We start from the raw sequence: 19,946 nt of genomic DNA, 5'->3' as shown, positions 1-19,946 counted from the left end.
GTCCTGAGCAAAGCCAAGGTCACATCACACTGACAACCCCCCCCCCCCCCCTGAATTGTAATTCTGCCTAACAAACTGACAACTAGCAGGCCAGAAGGCTAGCAGGAGATGACCGATGACGACACAAGCAACACTACAGTGTACGGTTGCCAACTGAGCTTGACCTGGCTAGGAGAGACCTAAGGCGCACTGTGCCAACATTAAGCCCCTGCTAAAGACGCTGAGTGAAAGCTCTGGCAGAGATTTTCTCTGGCTCAACAGTGAGAAATTCCAATAAGGATAAAGGAATTAGTTTAAAGGCATGGTGAAATTTCCTCCGCTCTCATCCCCCTTTGTTGAGCAGTACATGTCTTTTTTGACTTGAGTCCTTCATTTGTGAAACGCCAATTTCATAAGTCGCTTCAGTTAGTTGCCAGACCAAAACCACAGGAATGACAAGATGGAAGAAATGTGGATTTACACTTTATATTAAAAAATACTGTGATAAAAGGAACAGTCGTGCACCAAAAGTTCACCATGGCTGACATTTTGTGCAGAGAGAATCTGCCTTGGAGATGAAGTGTCTGTCAACAGGACTGTCTGCAAAATGGGCTCCAGTTTGCTGAGTGTGCACCCAGTAGGGCCAGAAATATGAGAAGCATGCAGAATGTTTCTGAGTGTCTGGTTTGCAGACTCTCCCCTCTTGCGTAGCCCCTGAGAAAACCTATTGATGTGATTCATACTTTAGCACGTGGTTACAACCAGGGTCGTGTGCGTGATGACTCCTGCCTCTGCTGTTTCTTTGAAAACAAGTTCAAGATCTCTCAAGCAGCACCTTCAGTAACATCCTCTCGTCCTGGCACATTTTTGAACAGACTTGGCACGATCTCGGAGAGAAACGCCACAGGGATGAAAACCCTGCTTTTTGAGTGTTAACAACTATGGTGCTCCGCCTGAATCTGGCAATCTCGGAGCGCGCCCAGGATTACGCTCTCTGCAAATTATGGGTGTGAGATGTGGATTTAGAGACACAAATGTCTGTTTGCTGGTTTCCGTTGTACCTCACAAGCACACAAATGACACTCTTCCCACATTGTTGTCTTTTCTTCTACTGAAAATGTACCAGCCACCTCTTAAGGGTTTTGATTCATGCTTTTATTCTGGGACCCAAGTATATAACTAAAAGATTCCCTATTTCGACATCTCAAAAATGTGCTGAGGGCCTCGCCAGCCCATGTGCATCAATCAAATAGGGTTACTATATATCCCAGCCCACATAATACAGGGGTTTCCAAATAGAACCTCGGAAATACTGGCCTCAGAAGACATAGGAAGAAACACTGGGTTATATTTTTTTTAATTTGAGCCTAGAGGGATAGAAGAAGGATTTGAAATTGCTTGTGTGCTATTGTAGAGGATAGGAAGGAAGCTGCTGGTGGAATGGTATTTCTGTAAAAGAGGATTTTAACCAAAGCATCAGCTATCTTGTGATACCGACTGCAGAATTGTGTTAAAGCCTCAGTGAGTAATAGCAGTTTGAGCCTCCTGTTGAAGCACTACGGCCTGACTTCTGGCTTTGTTTCACCATACATCAGCGGACTCTCAACGTGACAACAAAACTATTTTACATCAATTTTGAAGTGGAGTGCTTCATTATTACATTTTTACAACTACTTTTAAGAACTGGTGTAAAATAAAACCTGAACATATCTGTAGTCGCCTTCACTTGACTTTGGGAATATCAGAATAGTAAAGAATTATTTTGCTCAAGCCATAAGAAGATGAGACATGCCTTCCCTTTCTGTAGTGTGATGTATCCCAACATAAAAAATGCATGACTCCCTCCAGAATTGTGAACTGCTCGAAATGACCTTGACCAAAGAAACATCCTTGCTCTAACATCTCCACCTATTAAAGTGTTTTGTGTCTCGTTGATCCCTTGTAAAGCACTCAGTGACGAACCTGTTTGAAATAAGAAAAAAAAAAAAAATGAATAAATTTGATTTGATGTGATTCTGCACCCCTGTCTCTCCCTGTGCCTGCACTGTCTAATAGCTGATAATGTAATTAGGTTTTCGTTAGAGGGAGGCCTAATGATTGACTGTCTGCACTGGAATGTGCTATGTGCTAGTGAGATAAACCTCCCTCTCAACAGTATGGGCTTGGGCAGGCTTGTCAGATCAATAGTTACTTCAATTGTATATTCAATCATAATGCTTTAGAATTACTATGCAGAAAAATAGGCAATACAATATTTTTTTAATAAAGAAAGGAAGTGGATAAAGAAACCAGTGGAAATCTTCTATTTTGCACCCCATATATGCTGTAGAGTTGTGTGCATTTTCTCTCTACAAAACACTTTGCAGTCCAGAATGTGTTGCCTTTGTCAAGGTTGTCCATGTTTACCACAGGTGGTGTGGTAAAGCCAAGCTTCTTTCCTGTTTCCCCTTGCCAAAGAACTCTCCCTATGGTCTGTGATAAACCTCAGAACTGTACTGCTCGTACCTTCGCTCAGCCTAATTGGCCTGTCTGTCCTGCCAGGGAGTCTAACCAGTGTATCTATGTGTGTGTTTCTCTGTATTTCCCTGCAGGCTTTGAGCTGCTGTATCAGCCGGAAGTGGTGAGGCTCTACCTGTCTCTGCTGACGGAGAGCCAGAACTACAACACCCTGGAGGCTGCCGCCGGGGCCCTGCAGAACCTCAGCGCTGGACAGTGGACTGTGAGTCAAGGGCTGGGGAGAGCAGAACACACAGTAGACACTGTGCTCTGTCTGACTTCTTTTTTTTTTCCTTTTTTACTTACAAATTGGATTTTTGTAACTTGTGTCCTCAGCATTGACCTTCCAGTAGCAGTAGCTCTTGGAATGTGATTTGAATGAGTTTGATGGGCTTTAAAGAAAACAAAACCTGCCCTCAGAGAGTCACTTTAACAAGGTGTAGATGCACTCTCTCTGCAAACCATATAGCAACTGTGGAAGTTGACATAAATCACAAATGAGCACAGCAGCAGGTTTCTCAGAACTTTTATCTTATCACTTATCTTTATACTGATAGTTGCTTGACTAACTGTTAGGTGTTTGCTTCTGATGATGGATTATATTAGAACCTCCACATCCAGAATGAGACATTTGTTCCAGTTAGAGCTTCTGTGGAGCTGCTGAGAGGTGTGTGTCTGTGCTGTCTGGCTTGCAGGCAGCGGTGAATTATCAACAGGGCAAGCTGGATGTCAGATGCCACTTTACGACAGCCATTCCTTGGGCAAGAGTGGTTGCTAATGTTTTTCAGCTGGCTGGGTGTATTTGGCCCACAGCAGCATCATCACGGCAGCTCTTCTCTTAACACCCGTATGTCAAACTGTAAACATATCCGTCAGTCCTCTGAATTCACCAGCAGCACCAAGCCTCTCCGCCTCATTTGGAAAAGCACCTCAACAGTTCAGATTTGGTTTCGTGCGTGTGTGTGTTTATAATTTAGTATTTGTGGTCTTGAGCAAATACTTACTAATTTAAGCCGAACATTTAAGGAGAAATCCTTCTTTCACTTTGCTGTATTTTTTCATGTTGAGTGCTTGGCAAGGCTCAGGAAGCTACAGAGCCTCTAACCCATTGCCCTGTCACATCTGGGGGCTGGACAAAGCATGTCTCTGCTCCCTGGGAGGATATCCGAGCTTCTTCTTTAAATCCTCCTCAGTCTTTGCTGCAGCTTAGTCCTGTACTGCTGGGCAGACCTCTTTTTTTTCTTTCTTTTTTTTAAGGTGCACTACTGCCACCTACTGGTTGGGCTGTGCCTGTCCTCTATTTAATTACATCTCTTGGGGTAGTGGTTCTTAGAAGAGAAATCCTTTTATGTCAAACTTAATGTTTCATGTTGCAAAAAAAATGAGAAGTAAAATCTACTGATGTTTAAATTAAGACAAATTATATCACATGTCCATTCACAGCCCCACTGTGTAATGTTGTGAATTAGTCAAGCTCAACGAGCAGCGCTGAGCTGCCTTGTAGTTAGTGAGTGAATGACTGAGTATGTGTGCGTGTGAGCATGTATGAATTTCTCAAATGGTGTGATGGAGGTGACCTGGTCAAAAGAAAATATGTGTGGTTGTGTCAGGTAGTTCTCAGATGGGAATCTGTAGGTCTGCATGAATGTCAAACAGGATGTTGCTGACAGCGTGTGCTCACTCAACCTCCCCTTGACGTTAAAGGTTGAAATTATAAAAAACAGTCATGCCATGCGCTCTGTCTACCCTCCAGTGGTCCAACTACATCCGATCCACGGTGCGTAAGGAGAAAGGTCTTCCCATTCTGGTGGAGCTGTTGCGCTCTGACTCTGACAAGGTGGTCCGGGCTGTGGCCATCGCCCTGCGCAACCTGTCCATCGACCGCCGCAACAAGGATCTGATCGGTACAAACCATTAGCAATGCCACACACGCTGATTTAAGAAGTTCTCACATGCCCATATGTATACTGAAAGAGTTATTGGTGTAATTATTTCCTGTGTCCATGACAAGATCCCCTCATAATGAGATTATATTGTAAAGCAGCCAAACTAATGTACATTAGTTGTGATGTACAGTCTGGCTGCTGAAACATCATATTGGCTTCAGCTAAGCACTGTGAAAAGACAGCTGTTAAAAATCTTCCCATTAGAGTATAATATTAACTGTCTCCAAAGCAACCAAGACATGATAAGTGGTATCTTGTGTCAGATTCTGAAATTCTGGTGAAACAGCATTGGAAATTATCCCAGTTTACAAGATTCAAAGACTCAGCACACTGAGTACTGTGCTGTATGGCTTGATAATGCATGTTCAATGATATGCCTTGATAATTAGTTCATATTTTGATTGAATTTGATGACATTTCACATTAAACCTCTTTATCCCATCGTTATCTCTTGGTTAACCTGAAAAAATACTTCACCTTACAGGAAGTTATGCCATGCGGGACTTGGTGAGCAACCTGCCCAGTGGTCAGCAGCGGCCAGCCAAAAACCTGGAGGAAGACACTGTGGTTGCCATCCTTAACACCATCCATGAGATCATCACTGACAGCTCTGAAAACGCCCGCTCCCTCATCCAGGCCCAGGCCATTGAGAAGTTGGTCGCCATCAACAGGACCAGGTAAGACATACTGTACCGTGACTGTAATTAATGTCGCTTTACAACATGTGTGAACTAGCTATTTCTAGTACATCTAAGCCAACAGACTGTCACTTAGATTATGGCTGTAAATCAGTTTTGTTTAATGTTTTATGCATTAATCATACTACTTTTCTCTCATAGGGAGCCCCAAACCTGCACAATCATACACTCAGCACTGAATGGATTTTCTTGGGTGTTTGTAACATTGTCTTATACTGTAGGTCAGACAGATTACATTACAGACAGCGAGTCAAACAGAACCTATGTCTTAATATTAATGTAAACCATGCCTGAAGTGTGTGTATACCACAGGGACATTATACATGTAATAATTATAGTATGACCTTGAATGCATTTTGCATCATGAACCTTTATATTAGTATTCATGGTGGATAATGTAACGTGTCTGTAATGGCCAAAACATGGCTATCACAATACTATACTATAACAAGCCTGAGCCCACACACACCAGCAGCCGCCACACATTTATTAGCAGGCTGTTAAAACTGGAGGGCATTGGGAGGTGTTGCCTCTGAAGCTGCTGCTTGCATAAATAAATGAATAGTCGTTCTTCAACAGACTGATAAAGAGAAGTAACATATATGAATGCAGATATTAAACAGGCATTTTAGGATTGGTGTTAGGGTTATCCTCACCACAGTGTTTCGGTATGAGCTGACTCTTCAAAAGGCTTGTCCTTGTGTGGTGAAGTATTGATCACACGGAGAGTCACTTTAGCTGGCGTGAATATATATATACACACACAGTTCATTCACAGACCAAATAGCTGTGTTTCATCACAGGCTTGTGAGATTAGCTTTCTTTGAAGTGAGGCCCCCACCCACATGTAATTAATACTGGTGGCTCAGAGGTAGCTAATGAAAGGAAATGTGCACTCATCTGACTATGAATTAAAAACTAGACCCTGAAGCCACTCAGGGGACTCAGTGTCTTTGAACAAAGAGAGTGATTGCAGCAATGACGTCCTAGCATACCCAGTCGTTACTTTTTTGGGGGGTCAGTTGAGGTATCTTCATGTGTTTTATCTCTTTTTTGTGTCTCCATCAGCCAATCAGCTCGTGAAACAAAGGCAGCTTCCCATGTGCTGCAGACAGTCTGGAGTTATAAGGAGCTGAGGAACGCTTTGACTAAGGATGGCTGGAACAAGAGCCACTTCCAGGTACAGAGGTGTAATCTTTTAGATGTCATACTTCACACATAATCTGGATTCCGAATAATTTTGTAAACATTTAGAGACACAAAATTTAGAGAAGAACCACGGTGTCGATAATGAAGTATCTCGCCAAGTAGGAGTATCCTGCTATAAATTTTCATTACGTCGAACCAAGGTATTACACATTTAAAACATAAAGGGATCAACACACCATGTCTTCATACTCTGTTGATATACACACAGTTGATGTTAGCATGTCATATTTGTGTGTCAGTAAAAGGAAAAGGATCATTACCTGTTCAGTGCTAACCCAGCATAGTTCTCCATGCAGCTGTTGTATTCTCATGCTGCTTGCTCTGATTGCTCTCTCAGCCTACGGTGACAGCCACCCCTAAAGCAACCAAGAACGGCAAGCCGGGCTACGACGACACCACTCTACCCCTGATGGAGAAGAACCAAGGTCAGTTAAAGTGTGTGTGTGTGTGTGTGTATGGTCGTTGCTGTTTACAGGACTAAGCGGGCAGGATATGGTAAAGAATATCCTTGGGGTTCTCAGCATTCTATGCACTATAATTTCATTAATTAGAACCTGAAGACCACAAGCGGGTTCAGTGCCTAATTTTAAGTATAATGCTGAGGATATGATTTTGATTTTGTTATTTTACAGTATTGAGAGATGTTTTAGTCCATTTCTCTTTGACTTCCTTGTCTTCTCTGTCGTCCAAGTCCATTGGTTTCTACTGATGATGTAAGTCTTATAAGTAAGTGCAGTTGCCATGTTCATCACAATGAAGGAGCATGTCACACAGTATAATTATGTTGTTCTTAATGGGTTTTTAGTTGTTTTTGGACACTAGGGTATGAAATATACAGACTGTTAATTTTTTTTCTAATTAGTCCTGAGTATCCCACCTGTTTAGTCCTCAAAGTAGGTTCAAAGTAAAAGCTAACAGCAACTTGGAAACAGCGTGTGATCGTGTGCGTCCACTTTGTCGACGTCACGTGAGTTTTTGGTCATGGCTATACTGCAGTGCTGTGCCTGACACATTACTACTCTCATCCTCTGTGTGGTGAAGCAGTGGTGTGTTACATGTTGCAACAATGCAGTTCATAAGGGTCAAAAATAAAACATATAAAATGGGAGAACTGTGAAAGCATATTGCTGCTGTTGAACCAAAACCTTCAGCCCTCAAAAAGTTAGTTCTGACAGAATATGAAGAAATGTCCATTTCATATGTTCAGCTCAATTTTAATTTTCATCATGGGTTTTAAATTGACATAATAGGGTCAGAGTTAATTTACCCACCCTTCGGTAAGTGTCTGTAGCTGTATCCCCAGTGAGGAAAGTGGGAGTGAGGTTTTCTCTAACAACAGCAGTATAGTACATGGAGGAGGCTGTGGGACTTTTGCAGTATATTGGCCCAAAAACAAACATCTCTTTGACAGAGGAGTCAATAGCATAGCAGCAATTTAATGTCCTGATTTTTGGCCTTGTGCCCCCCACCCCCTCTTTTTTATTTATTTTTATTTTTTTGCATCTATACATGCACATGAATCGCAGTGCTCATGCCTGCCCACTCTCAGTTTGCATTATTTAATCACTGGCCGAGAACCATTACGCTGAAAAGCAGCAGCATTTTGGCTCAATGACTCAGTTTGTTTGTGTGCCTCTTTTGTACAAATGGCATATGGATGCTTTTCAGGCACCAGGAAAGGTGGCAGTGGTGATATGATACCTATGGATGAGCTGGGTCCAGGTAAGAGCCAGACTGCATGATTGTCCTCAGCCAAAGAAGAGCTAGCTCTCCTCTAATCTCTCTCCAGTGTCCAACAGTGGACTCGACTTCTCCTCTACTAGCTCTTTAACCATTGCCAAGTTATTTTTAGTCAGAAAATTCAAACCACTGAATACTCTGATCTCGGCATGATGGCTCTGGACCGAGCTTCAGACATGATGCTCTTTGATGCTGTATGCAAGACCCCTCTCCTGAAAGATGTTTGTGCAAAGCTGGGCCTTCGTTACAAGCTCAAAACCAAAAGATGTGGGTGGTTCTCCTTTTAAATGAATACACTCTTAATACATATATCACAGGAGCAGATTTCCTCTGCTGTGCTTCTTTCAAACTAAATCATTCTGCTGTTGTTACAAATACAGAACCGCAACTGGTCTTTCTCTTCTCACATTAATGAAATCAAAACTCTTGGGAGTGCATAGAACAGAGAAAGTTTTTACTGTGAAAAAGTCACTTTTTTACAGACTCATTTTTTTCCCTCTTAGGGTATATCACACTGATTTGCTTTCAAGTCTCTGGGCCCATATTTATCAAACGTCTCACAATCCCTCCAAGGAGTTAATCTAGGACTAAAAAAAACTTCTACCATAAAGTGGGACATTTATGAAGCTTCCTACATTGTCTTTCAGTGAGGTGAAGAACTCCCAGGAGATACTGTGAACATTCTGAGCTGTTTTGTAAAACTTATGGTGATATGTTGTAATATTTTGACACTTAGAGTTTGAAATATTACATTAGTAACGTTAAAAATGCAGAAAATAGCAACACATTTATGCATAGGCTAGTCATCTGTGCAAAAATGTGATGCCAAAATTAATAAATAGCCTAATTGTATAATGATATGCATACCAATAGGCTTGTGGGTATATATATCTTTACTCAGTAAGCTCTAATATTGTAATCTAGCAATGTGTATTCAGTTTAAAAACTCTATCCAGTCACACAGTTTTACATGATCAAAATTAGCACCACAGTTTGTGTGTACTGTGCAACAAGGCTGTCAAAAGTATCAATAGTTTGATAATATTTGAAAAGCACGTGTTTAAAACAATATGATATCCACATTCAATAGTATCAAAGGTATCAAAAAAAGAAACCTAAAACAACATTATTAACATTATTACAAACATGGCAGTGTGTGCTCTCTTCTTTTCCTTAATTAAAAAAAAAATCGCATTTTGTGTGTCAAGATTCATTTATTTATTGATATATTTATTGAAAGCAGTATTGAGTATCATTTTTTTATACTGGTATTGTATCTAAGTTGATTCTGGCCTCGTGGCAACTTTATTGTGAAATAATGCACACTCAAAAAGACATTGCTGTGCTTCTCCTGTTATCTTATGTGACATTACTGATGGGAATACACTATTTAAGTGCCGATTGTTGAGATATACATTGAAGGCATGTGCTTTCTGTTCCATCTTGACAAGTTCAGTCAAAAAAATCAGCCAGTATTTGCAAAGGAATGTTGCTCTTACACTCAGTTGTGAGGTTTTTTGGCCAGTTAAGGCCTGTTACTCCCTCTGGGATACTTGATAATATACTGGCCTGGAACATGTGAGAGTGCAAGTCCCCTGTGAGGACTGGGTCAAATACCACTTGCATATACTTCATTTAGCTTGTTTGAAACCTTCTGTGCTGGTAAATAACATGAGTGCCAGAAGGTTTAGACAAACACAGGCTAAGAATGTGCCACGTAGTCTCAATGTCCAACAGTTTTCCAGCAACGGGTTCCAGGGCAGGAAACCTTTAAGTCTGTCACTCCACATAGGTTAAGACAACACTAGAATTGATCTGTCACTGTTTTTATTTAATCATGGACGGAGAAGATTTAACTTACCGTTGTTCTCTGACCTCATTAGATGGTTACTCCACCATTGACCAGAGGGACAAGGACTGCAAATACAAGACAGCCGATGGCTCAGTGGACTTGACAGAACGGGAGCCATTAAAGGTACAGGCAGACCTCCTCGGGTCTCCTGAGAGAACAGGGCACAAAGGATGAAATAATGATGTCTCACCGAAATGTTATTACATCTTCTGTCCCTCTGCGTCTTTCTCTTTCCCTCTCCCTGTGTGTTTTATTTGGTTGTCCTCATTAGAAGCTCTTAATCCTATCGATTCAGGAAGAGGCTGGAAGTTGTCATTCCCTGTTAATGTTGCCCACCACAGCTCAGTGCTGTGGACAGCCTCAGATCTGTGAGCCACCAGTTAATTGAGTGTAAGCTTTTGGTATCTTCAAAGTAATTAATCTGAGACTGATGAAAAGAGCCACCAACAAACGCTCCTCATGGAGACAACCCTTGCTTTGGCAATGAACAGACTGCAGCCTTATCAAGCTGCCTCCTGCTGATTATACAGCTGTTTCACAGTGCCTCCAAAGTTTGTTTATTGCTGATTAGTAATCTAGCCTCAAAGAGGAGTCACAGGATAATGGCCTCAGAGGATGCCAGACATATGTCAGATCACTCTCAAGTGCTTTCTGTAGTTTATTTTTTGATCTGCTGTAGTGGAAGATGAATAGATTTTTCCCTGTGGGACTGTAAAATGAATGCAATCAAGAGTCCACTGAAGTCAGTTTAGCATTTCTAGCATGGTGAGTTAATTCCATGCAGGTTAAAACTAAGGCCTCGTTCAGACACAAGCAGGAGTTGTGTGAGGTCGTGCGGTGGTGTGGGAGCAACAACTCCTCCAGAGAGTCTCCCTCTATCCTATCTCTCTATTCTCCCACTGTTGGGCGAGAGGGCATTCAGTCGTAAAACCTGCTACCAAATCTGCTTTGTCACACTCAAACATCTGTATAATTTGCCACTGCATAATTGATGTCATAAGGAAGGCCAGATTAATTACAAATCTGAGCAATTTTAATGTTAAAATTATGCAGGACACATAGAGGCAAAGTATGTTGACACCTACTTTTCATCATATTTGGGTGAACTACTAAACCAGAGCTGAAGTTATACTGTCACCTCCTGAGAGTGCAGATACAAAGTAAACAGTTGTGTTTATCCTCAGAGTGTGCAGACCTTGTAGCGTTACTCCAAAGCTGTCTTCTTGCTGTCTGTACTTCCCGAGAAGTGTTCTTCCTGCCTTGAATGCGACGTGGCTGTTGATACTGCTCTCTCCCTCTTTCATTTGCATGATTTGTTTTGCTGATTTGTAATCACTCTGATTCTTTCCAAACTTTCCTTAAGGCAGGGATCTAACACTGGCTTCTCTGATCCTGGTTGCATGTGTGTATGTGTGCGAGTGTATTTGTGAAATGTACTGACCTCTTTTTGTTTTGCTGTGTGTTTTTTTAACCCTTCCTCCTGTGGCCACAGAATGACACAAATAGGAAACACTATATCAGGAGTAACAGGCCTGCGGTCAGTCTGGTGGACGCTTGTGATGTTAAGCCCCAGCCTGTTGACTCCTGGGTCTAAATGCATGCATGGTAGGTCTGAAAAATAAAAACATAACAAAAATAACGACCTTCACCTTTTTGGTTGGATTGTATGCCTTTCATTTCCTGTTTCTTCCACGTTTGTGTTCCTTTCACCCTCACACTGCATCATGTAGACCTGCTGTCACCCTGCACCCAGAGCAATCAGCTGGAGCGGTCACCTTGTCCTTTTCATGGAAATTTACACAGTTTAGTCAGAGGTCAACACAGGGCTTTTAATCTTTTGGATTTTTATTTAAATATATCAATATATATATATATGATTTCACAAACTCATTAATTATATCTCTTACATCTCATAGTTACAGGATGAATGAGAATTGAGAAAATTTCTGAGATAAACTGTCACCTGTAATCTGTCACCTGCACAGAATATTTAACCACACTAGCTTTTTTAAAACCAAAAACACAAGAGCAAAAGTGGAAGGAAATGGTGCTTTACTTCCGAAGCCAACTGTTCTACTTTTTGTTGTATTCCAGCCAATCTCGTCACCTGAGATAGCTTCATGTTTGCCAGATAACGTTGTTCAGGCATCATCTTAAAGCTTTGAAATTGCTAACAAGTCTGTAAGCTAAACAGCCAATCGGGATTGTGTTAGAGTGAAATAGCAATTCATTTTCCTTGTCATACTTACTGCTGCGTACTACTACAGTTAAAACTAGTTCTGCATTACAACAAAAAAGCATTTCTTTATTTCCCTGTTTTCTACGTAGATCATCAGCTGGTGAGAGTGCTAACTGTGTCCAGGGACATGGAGCTTTAACCTCAGTCTCTTAGCACAATTGTGTTTCTTGGCTCCATTTTGCAAAATTCGTATTTAAAAACTAGTCAGTTGCAACAAAAAGACCAACGTGACTTCACCGCTCTGTAAAGGACGTTTATACGTGATTTAGAGAAATAGAGGGGCTTCGGTCTGTTTACCATTCAGTACCACCTGTCTGATTGAAACGTACGCCTAGTTTAACTTACTGTTTCCCCTGACAGCCTTTGCTGGAATTAGCGACAAATGATGAAGCAGAGTCACTCCCGTCCCACTTGAGATGGATCCTCCGGGGACTCAGTTATCTCTCGATGAAACGCAGCAGGGAGAAAGAAAAGGATGTGCGCACACACACACCCACACATGTAATCTCTCTTCTGACCACATTCATTGTACACACCTTTGGTCGAAGCAAGGTGTCTTCGGATAAATAATTCATGTCAGTAATAAGTTGACGATGGAAACCAATACACATAATGTGCACACACAAATTCACACATTAGCTACTCTCACATGATAATGTGTCAAAGGCAGAGATGTAATGGAGGGTGAGCTCAAATGAATTACATTCTAAGGTGTCATGTAGCTGATTTGAATTCATGGAAAAAGTAATTACTAGGCGCTTTCTCCAGTAACTTGGATGGTCATATTTCTATTTAAGTTACAGAAAGAAGGAAATTATTCTCGCAGTGGATGGAAGATTTCCAAAAATGTCTTTTTTAGAAGAGAGAATCAGCAGGAAGCTTTTATCACTTTGAGTGAATAGAGCTACAACTAAAACTACTGATCTACAGAAAATTAAAAAAAAACAAGTGCTATCAGTCAGGCTCACCTTTAATGTTGTTTATTGTGCATGTTGTCTCTTTTTTTTTTTTTTTTTTGGCAAATAAATTACGCTCAAAAATTCAGGTAAGGGAAATGGAGAGAGAGAAAGTCTGTAACCCAAACCAAAGTGTACAGAAAGAACAGTCACACTTAACAACCATATAAACTGATAAGCAAAAGATACACGAGGCCTAACATCTGTGATTGATTGTTTACACAATAATATCACATATTTATTATATCGCAGCACCAGTATTATAAATACTATTTTGATAGAACAATCCCCTGCATCATGCACGTTGGCTGTTAGGCTGTTTGTTAAACAAGTCACAAGGAAAGAAATCCAATAGTCATGTCCTTAAATCTCCGTAAATTTTATTTGCAGTGCATTAGTGGCTGTTTGCCTGCTGGTGTTTCACTGAATTCCCAAATTGATTCACTATTTAATGTCCCACTACATGACTTAAGCAAAGCTGCAAGCTGATCTGGGTGAGCTTCAGTAGTCGTCATTACTCTGTCAGCAGCATTTATCTCCTCCTCCTGCCGCCTCCTCATCACTGCTGTCCTCTCCTGTGCCAGAGGCCTCTTGTCGGTCCTCTCCGTCTTTCTCATCCTCATCTTCTTATCTCAGTCGCCTTTGCCAGTGGCCATCCGTTCAGTTCTTTCATCTCCATCCATTGCATTATCATAGGAAAAACATCACATGGTGACTCTTGAGAGACACATTGGTGTGATTTGTGGTGTTCTGTGTAATTTAGCTTCTTTAGTAAGAACAAAAAAGATGTTATAGGTTCTATTGAGAACTACCAGGTAAGTAGTTTTCACTTTCACTCAAATGACAAATGCAGGATTTCATCCAACACATTAAGCATCTGTTTTGTTGTCTCTTGCTTCCATCTGCCATCTGGAATGACGTGATTGAAAGACAGTGGCAGTGATGTGATGATACAAACTGATTAACTTACCATCTGAAACTGGAGGATTTCATTCTAAATTCACACCTGCTGATGGCACAATGTAATGATGCTTTATTTTTATTATTGTCAACAAATCCTAAGAAAAGACTAAAACCAACAATGAATTGACTCTACTATACACACATGCTGTGTATCTTATTCCTCTCTACCATAGAGATCAACTTACAAGTACACCAAATGTGTATTAATCTGCAGCTGAAAACATATGTAAGGATATGACCTGTTTATTATAGTTTGAGCAATGTTTGAGATATTGTGGATAGTATATAAGTATAGCCTACCTCAGCCACCTAGATGTGAAGGTGCTGAAGCACCCTTAGTAATTTAACATCACAACTGATACATTATGGCTTTAGAAAGTTGCTACAGATGTTGTGTTAGCAAACATTTGCTTATTCATACCGGGTTTTAGCTCTGTTTTGGTCACCTCCAGCTCCAGAGGGAAATGTGTGGCTCTTCAGCTGCTAAACACTCCACTATTTTTGCAAAGCAGTTGCAAAGTGTCTGTTGGCTGTTTGGAGCCGACAGTGTGCCACGGGTAGTGTGCAGTGGGTTAACAGAGCTTTTAAAACACCTGCGCTCCACATCAGCTGCCCAGTGTGGCTGGAAATCTTTCTACAAGACTGAAACAGAACAATTAAGTTGCCAAGGAAAAGAAACTGTGAAATAAAAGATGCTGAAATACTCCATAGAGATGAGAGGGAATGCAGAGTTGGGTGGTAACAGTCTGGGTTGGTCACAGGCAACCCTGTAAAAATATTGATGAGTAGATTTACACCTTCAGTCACACTAACTTGTTGATTTTGATCTTTTAAGAGAGATTTGTTGACAGTAACGAAAACAAAATACTGAATAATGCCACCTTATCCTTCAAATAAATCCATCATTATTCATCGTCATCATGTCATTGGATTTGTAGCATTTCTAACTAATGCTCATCATTTTTTAGTGTGTAGGTGGTTTTTCTAATATTTTTCTTTCTTGTTCACATGCTTCAGGCTTAAAATGACGACAGTGCAACACCCCAGCTAGAGGAGGATCTCTCATATCACCACTGCCATTTTACATGGAGCTCATCTTTGGAGTTGGACTTTGTACAGAAAAGAGGATTTTAAAAAAATGATCACAACAGCAACTACACAGCAGCAGCCAGCATTCTCATGCTTTTAATATTTTTTTTTAAAGAAAAAAAAAGTGACTACTCCGACTACATTCACACATCCACATTCCCACTGAACATCATGTGAATTTTACAGTTTTGACTCTTGTTGAGCTCTACCGGTAACAAGAAACTGACCGAGGGCAGTGCTTGTGGAGGAATGGACATACAAAGGGTGGACAAAGTGAGGTGAAGGAAGTGAAGGGAAAAGGAACGTATGTTGGAAGGAAACCTGCAGGAGAAGAAATACGAAATGGATGTTTGTTCATTTTAGTTTTTAAATCCAGGAAGAAGTTCATGCTTTGATTTTGTTGGTTCTGGCTTTGGTATTTTGATGTGAACAGGTATGGACTTGAGGGTCAGTGAATGTTTGTTTTCAGACTGTTGGGTTGGAATACGAGAAAGGAAAAGTAAAAGGAGAGAAACTGAGCCTGAGAAGAGCTGTAGCATAGTGGAAAAACATGTACTCCCAGCAGCCTGCTCTCAAAGACTTCCAGTCCATTTGGTTCACTGTGTTTTTTCAAAACAAAAAAAAAAATGCACTGAGATGCTTTGAAATCAAAAGTTGTTAACAGGTGATTGATGTCCATTTTTATAAAGTGTGGAGTGTACAAGTTGTATTCTAGAGAAAGGAAGTTCACACTGCATCGCAAAAGTACGATAAAATATAAAGAAGACTTTCTGTTTCATTGTGGACAACATGTATGAGCACAGATACATGTTGACTCTCACTCACAGAGCTGTGGTTACTTGTGTAACTACTCAGGTCGTGTAGCGATGCAGTTTCATGAGTTTCCTGGCTGGTTGCTCTTTGTCAATGATGTGTATTAAAGAGAATATAAGGCATTTTGTTTATAAATGATTTGTGTTTTAGAAAGGAGAGGCAGAAGATTGTTCTTTTGTTGAAAGGATAGATCTAAAAGCATTTTTTATTTTTGTTGGGTTTTATATAAATGTATATTAGGGTCAAAAGGAAAAAAAAACTGCAAAATGAAGGAAAAAAAAACAACAAAAATTACCGACTTCTTAGTTGTATATTAATATCACATTGTTTGGAAAGCACATCTCATTTGATAAAGGCTCACCGTGTTTGTAAACAAGAAATAACCATGTAACTTAAATGTGTGTCGAAAACTGTCGAGTTATGTTGACGATCACCTATTTATATTTTGCATTTGTCAAAAAAAAGGTTTATCTGCAGTGTTCCTTCAGAAAGCGAAGAATTACATGTTGTCTGACAGCCCCTGTGTCTTCGAAACACACACTTTGGAGGGGTCAGAGGTCAGACAGATGTCATGGGATAGACATGAGTTTGCAGTGTTAATGAAAGCCCCTTCATTTTTCCTCCTAGTGGATTCAGACCAAGTTACCACCAACCCTGAACCCTCCTCTACCGACGCATTTTAAAGAGAAATATTCAGTCGTGAGCATGAAGAAAAACTGTACAGATGTTTATATTCTATTCTTTCCAAGTGCCAGTTTTTTGTGGTGTCATTTGGATATCGACTAATTCATTCATGTGCAGGATGAGAGTACAGGTGGACGAGTGATTCTGGATGTTCAAGGCAAATAAAAAGAGTTCCATCACGCTGTAAAAAACATAAAAAAACATCAAGTTTGGTCATAAAGTATATATTTTTACAACGTTTTAGGGTTGCAGTTGTGATGTAGAAAAGCAGTGAGATACAGAATCGTATTGCCATTTTTCTCTTGCTTGATGAGACTGCTGACAAAGTCTGTCTCCTGATTCACTGTGAACGGGACACAGAAAGAGAATCCAATCCAAGTTTGTATCACTCATGCGTCATCAAGGCGAACGGCATGTGCCTGCATTGAAGTCTGATTTTTCTTTGTGACGTATGTGACTTTATAAAGCTTGCATATTTTACACAGTGTTTACAAAGATGTACGTTGTGGCAAAAATTAATAAACTACAAAAAAACATAGTGTATAAATTTTAATTTCAAAGGTTTAAAAAGTTAGAATAATACCCAGCATCCCCTTTGTGTGTCCTCAGAAGTTTGTGCTTTCATTGGACAATGCTGAACCCATGCAACTGTCTATTCCCGACTGCGCTTTGCAGTACCACAACCAAAGGATCTGTTAAATACACCTCTCTGAGGTATATTTACATGCATTCATAAAAGGTTTTTTTTGTTTTGTGGATGTACAGTGTACATTTACAAAATGAAGAGCCAAGCAACTGTGCTGTAAAATCAATGCAGGACACAGACACAAATCGAATCAAACAAGCCTACCTGTGTAGATATAACTGATTCAAGACCGTCAAAATAAAGTAACTGTAACACTCAGTAGCAGATGTGTTTGTACCTATCATGTGCCTTAACCTTTTCCATGGTAGATAAAGATAAGTGTGTTTTATATAATTCTATTCCTCCCTATTCAACTGTCATCTCTCCATCCTGTCTATTCACCTCCCCTCCACTCCTCCTGTGTCACCCTCTCTTCCTTTCTCTCAAACCCCCTCCCAGCCCCAAGTAGTTTAGACTGTTGGTGGGTTTCTGCCTTGTACTACGTTGTATTATATACTTTTAAAATGATAGAGTCATTCGAGAAATGGGTTTGATTTCCTAGAGGAGTTGTCAGTGCTTTCGTAGCAAGCAGAAGCGATGCCACAGTGACAGAATGTATTATGTTAATTTTACTAATACCCAGAGTCAAATATTACGCTTGTTAATCTTAACGGAAAAATACTGGTTTGTAGAGTATAAATTTGGTGTGTTTTCAATAAATCATGCCTGGAAAGTAGGTGTGTCTCGGCTCTGTGTCTTATTTTACATTGTGTAAAATAAATTAAATTAAATTATGATAGCGTACCCCAGAGGCTACAGCTCTCATTAAAAGCCACCCCAGAATTGTAAACAGTGAGTTCACCTGAATGACAGAAATAGAATTTAATTTGAGACGCTCACAGTGAACAGTTTGCATTGGAACTACTTTTTATCGGGGAGGACTTTTCTTAAAAAAAAAGATGTTGCTGTTTTTACATTTCATTGCTTCAGTGCTGTGTCCACCACAAATGAAATTCAATTCATCAAAGCCATCTGCATGGTTGCATATGACTAGGGGTGAAAAAGTGAAAAGTGAGAAAATACAGCTTTGCAGAATTTAGTTGAGGAGACCTTTGTTTTGTGTTCTTTTTAATCTGCCACACTCGAGGAATTGTGAGCATATGCCACAGCATCTACTTAAACAATATGAGCCATTTGTTTGGAGTCAGTAAACCAGATGACCAAGGCTGAACCTGTAGGAAAGCATTAGTCTTTTTAATTTGGACATTACCTTATAAATGACAAATGTCCCACCAGCTTTGATGAGGTTCCACCTCCATCCACTGCCGGCAACAAGCGGTTTTCTCCACCTACAGCCTCTGCCAGATTCTGGAAGACAGGTGCGTCACAATTCCTCCACCTGCAGGTGCTTGAGACTCCTGCATTCTGTCACCGCCAGCAACCTGCACCTCTTCCTCCCCCTGTTGATTGCAGCAGAAAACTGCAACACAAGTCTGCACCTACAGCATGTTTTTAGAATATTTTTAATTTTCATTGAACAGTATTCTCCTGTTCTCCTGGACAGCAGTATTTCATCATTACCTCAATAAAGTACTCAATAAACTGTGTAATAAACTTTTTTTTTTTTTTTTAGTTTTATTTCCCTAATTGGTTCAGCTAATGACAGCTGACTACTGTGTACAAGAAAAGAAATTTCCAAATTATTGTTTCATTGTACACTGTACTGTACAAGTCCAGTCCTGTATTTACTGACAAAGATTACTCACTTGATGGTTAAAAACAGATCCAGTGATGTAACCTGGTTGCTACGTTTTTAGTTCACACAGTTAGTATCAGCCTACATTATTCTGTTCTCAATTGTACAGCTGGAGATACTGTGAGGTCTGGTGAGAGCATGTAGTAGTATTCATCCTCATACGAGCACCCACAGAACCCAGATACTTTTTCCCCAGAAAATGAACGACCTGGATGTCTGTGTTTTATTTTTGTTTAATGAAAATCAAAATTGTAACTGTACAGTGTTGTCATCAAGTAAATAGATTACATTTGTGAACTTCTGACAGAAGTGTGTGTGCGGAGTTTGACACGAGAAGACTGTCAGATATCTTGTGTCTAACCAAGGATGAAGTTTTGATTTCAAAGGTGGGGGGGACACAAGTATTTTTAATAAAACTCTACTCAATGAAATGAATACACTTTACAAGATTATTGTACCTCAGCCAACGTTATTTCAGTATGACTTCAAACACAACAGAACTATCCAGACTGAAACTGATTTTAGGCAAAAATATCAACAATTTTGGAAATTAAAATGATGGCTTTACTTGCCTATGAAATGTGTAAGGTCTGTCTCAGAATTTCAGGATTTGACAGAGATGGAAGTAGTACTCAGATCCTATACTTAAGTAAAAGTAGTGACACAATACAGAGTCTCTGTTACAAGTAAAAGTCATGCATTTAAATTTTGTAAAGTGGTCCTGTTGGAATATAAATACTGATGCATTATTGTGTTCACCATTTTAATACTGAAGCTGTACAGCTACTTTTTATAGTTTATCAGGACATACAGGCGGGCAGAGGGCTGCACTTTTGGCCGGGAGGACCGAAGAGTTTAACAGCCAACAGACACGCAGCTATAAATCTTATCAATGTTGTAA

The 19,946-nt window shown here is 40.2% G+C and overlaps 1 protein-coding gene across 9 annotated transcripts in view; it reads left to right on the top strand.

The window, feature by feature from the left end:
- The window catches only part of arvcfb (ARVCF delta catenin family member b), a 102,669-nt gene extending 84,644 nt beyond the window's left edge, over positions 1 to 18,025 (top strand). For 2 of the 9 annotated variants that reach the window (XM_046385736.1, XM_046385735.1), the window contains 8 exons: positions 2,571 to 2,698; positions 4,229 to 4,379; positions 4,906 to 5,098; positions 6,188 to 6,299; positions 6,666 to 6,753; positions 9,952 to 10,043; positions 11,413 to 11,525; positions 15,096 to 18,025. In XM_046385736.1, coding sequence (XP_046241692.1) covers positions 2,571 to 2,698; positions 4,229 to 4,379; positions 4,906 to 5,098; positions 6,188 to 6,299; positions 6,666 to 6,753; positions 9,952 to 10,043; positions 11,413 to 11,514 — 866 coding nt within the window. In that variant the 3' untranslated portion in view covers positions 11,515 to 11,525; positions 15,096 to 18,025. Of the gene's footprint in view, positions 1 to 2,570; positions 2,699 to 4,228; positions 4,380 to 4,905; positions 5,099 to 6,187; positions 6,300 to 6,665; positions 6,754 to 7,996; positions 8,051 to 9,951; positions 10,044 to 11,412; positions 11,526 to 12,519; positions 13,109 to 15,095 lie in introns of those variants that run through there. The other 7 variants (XM_046385739.1, XM_046385730.1, XM_046385732.1 and 4 more) reach the window with 6 other exon arrangements.
- Positions 18,026 to 19,946: the final 1,921 nt, after the last annotated feature.

Source organism: Scatophagus argus, chromosome 4 (genome assembly GCF_020382885.2).
Source record: "Scatophagus argus isolate fScaArg1 chromosome 4, fScaArg1.pri, whole genome shotgun sequence".
NCBI classification, from domain to species: Eukaryota; Metazoa; Chordata; class Actinopteri; family Scatophagidae; genus Scatophagus; species Scatophagus argus.
This window is presented reverse-complemented; position numbering and strand designations above follow the sequence as displayed.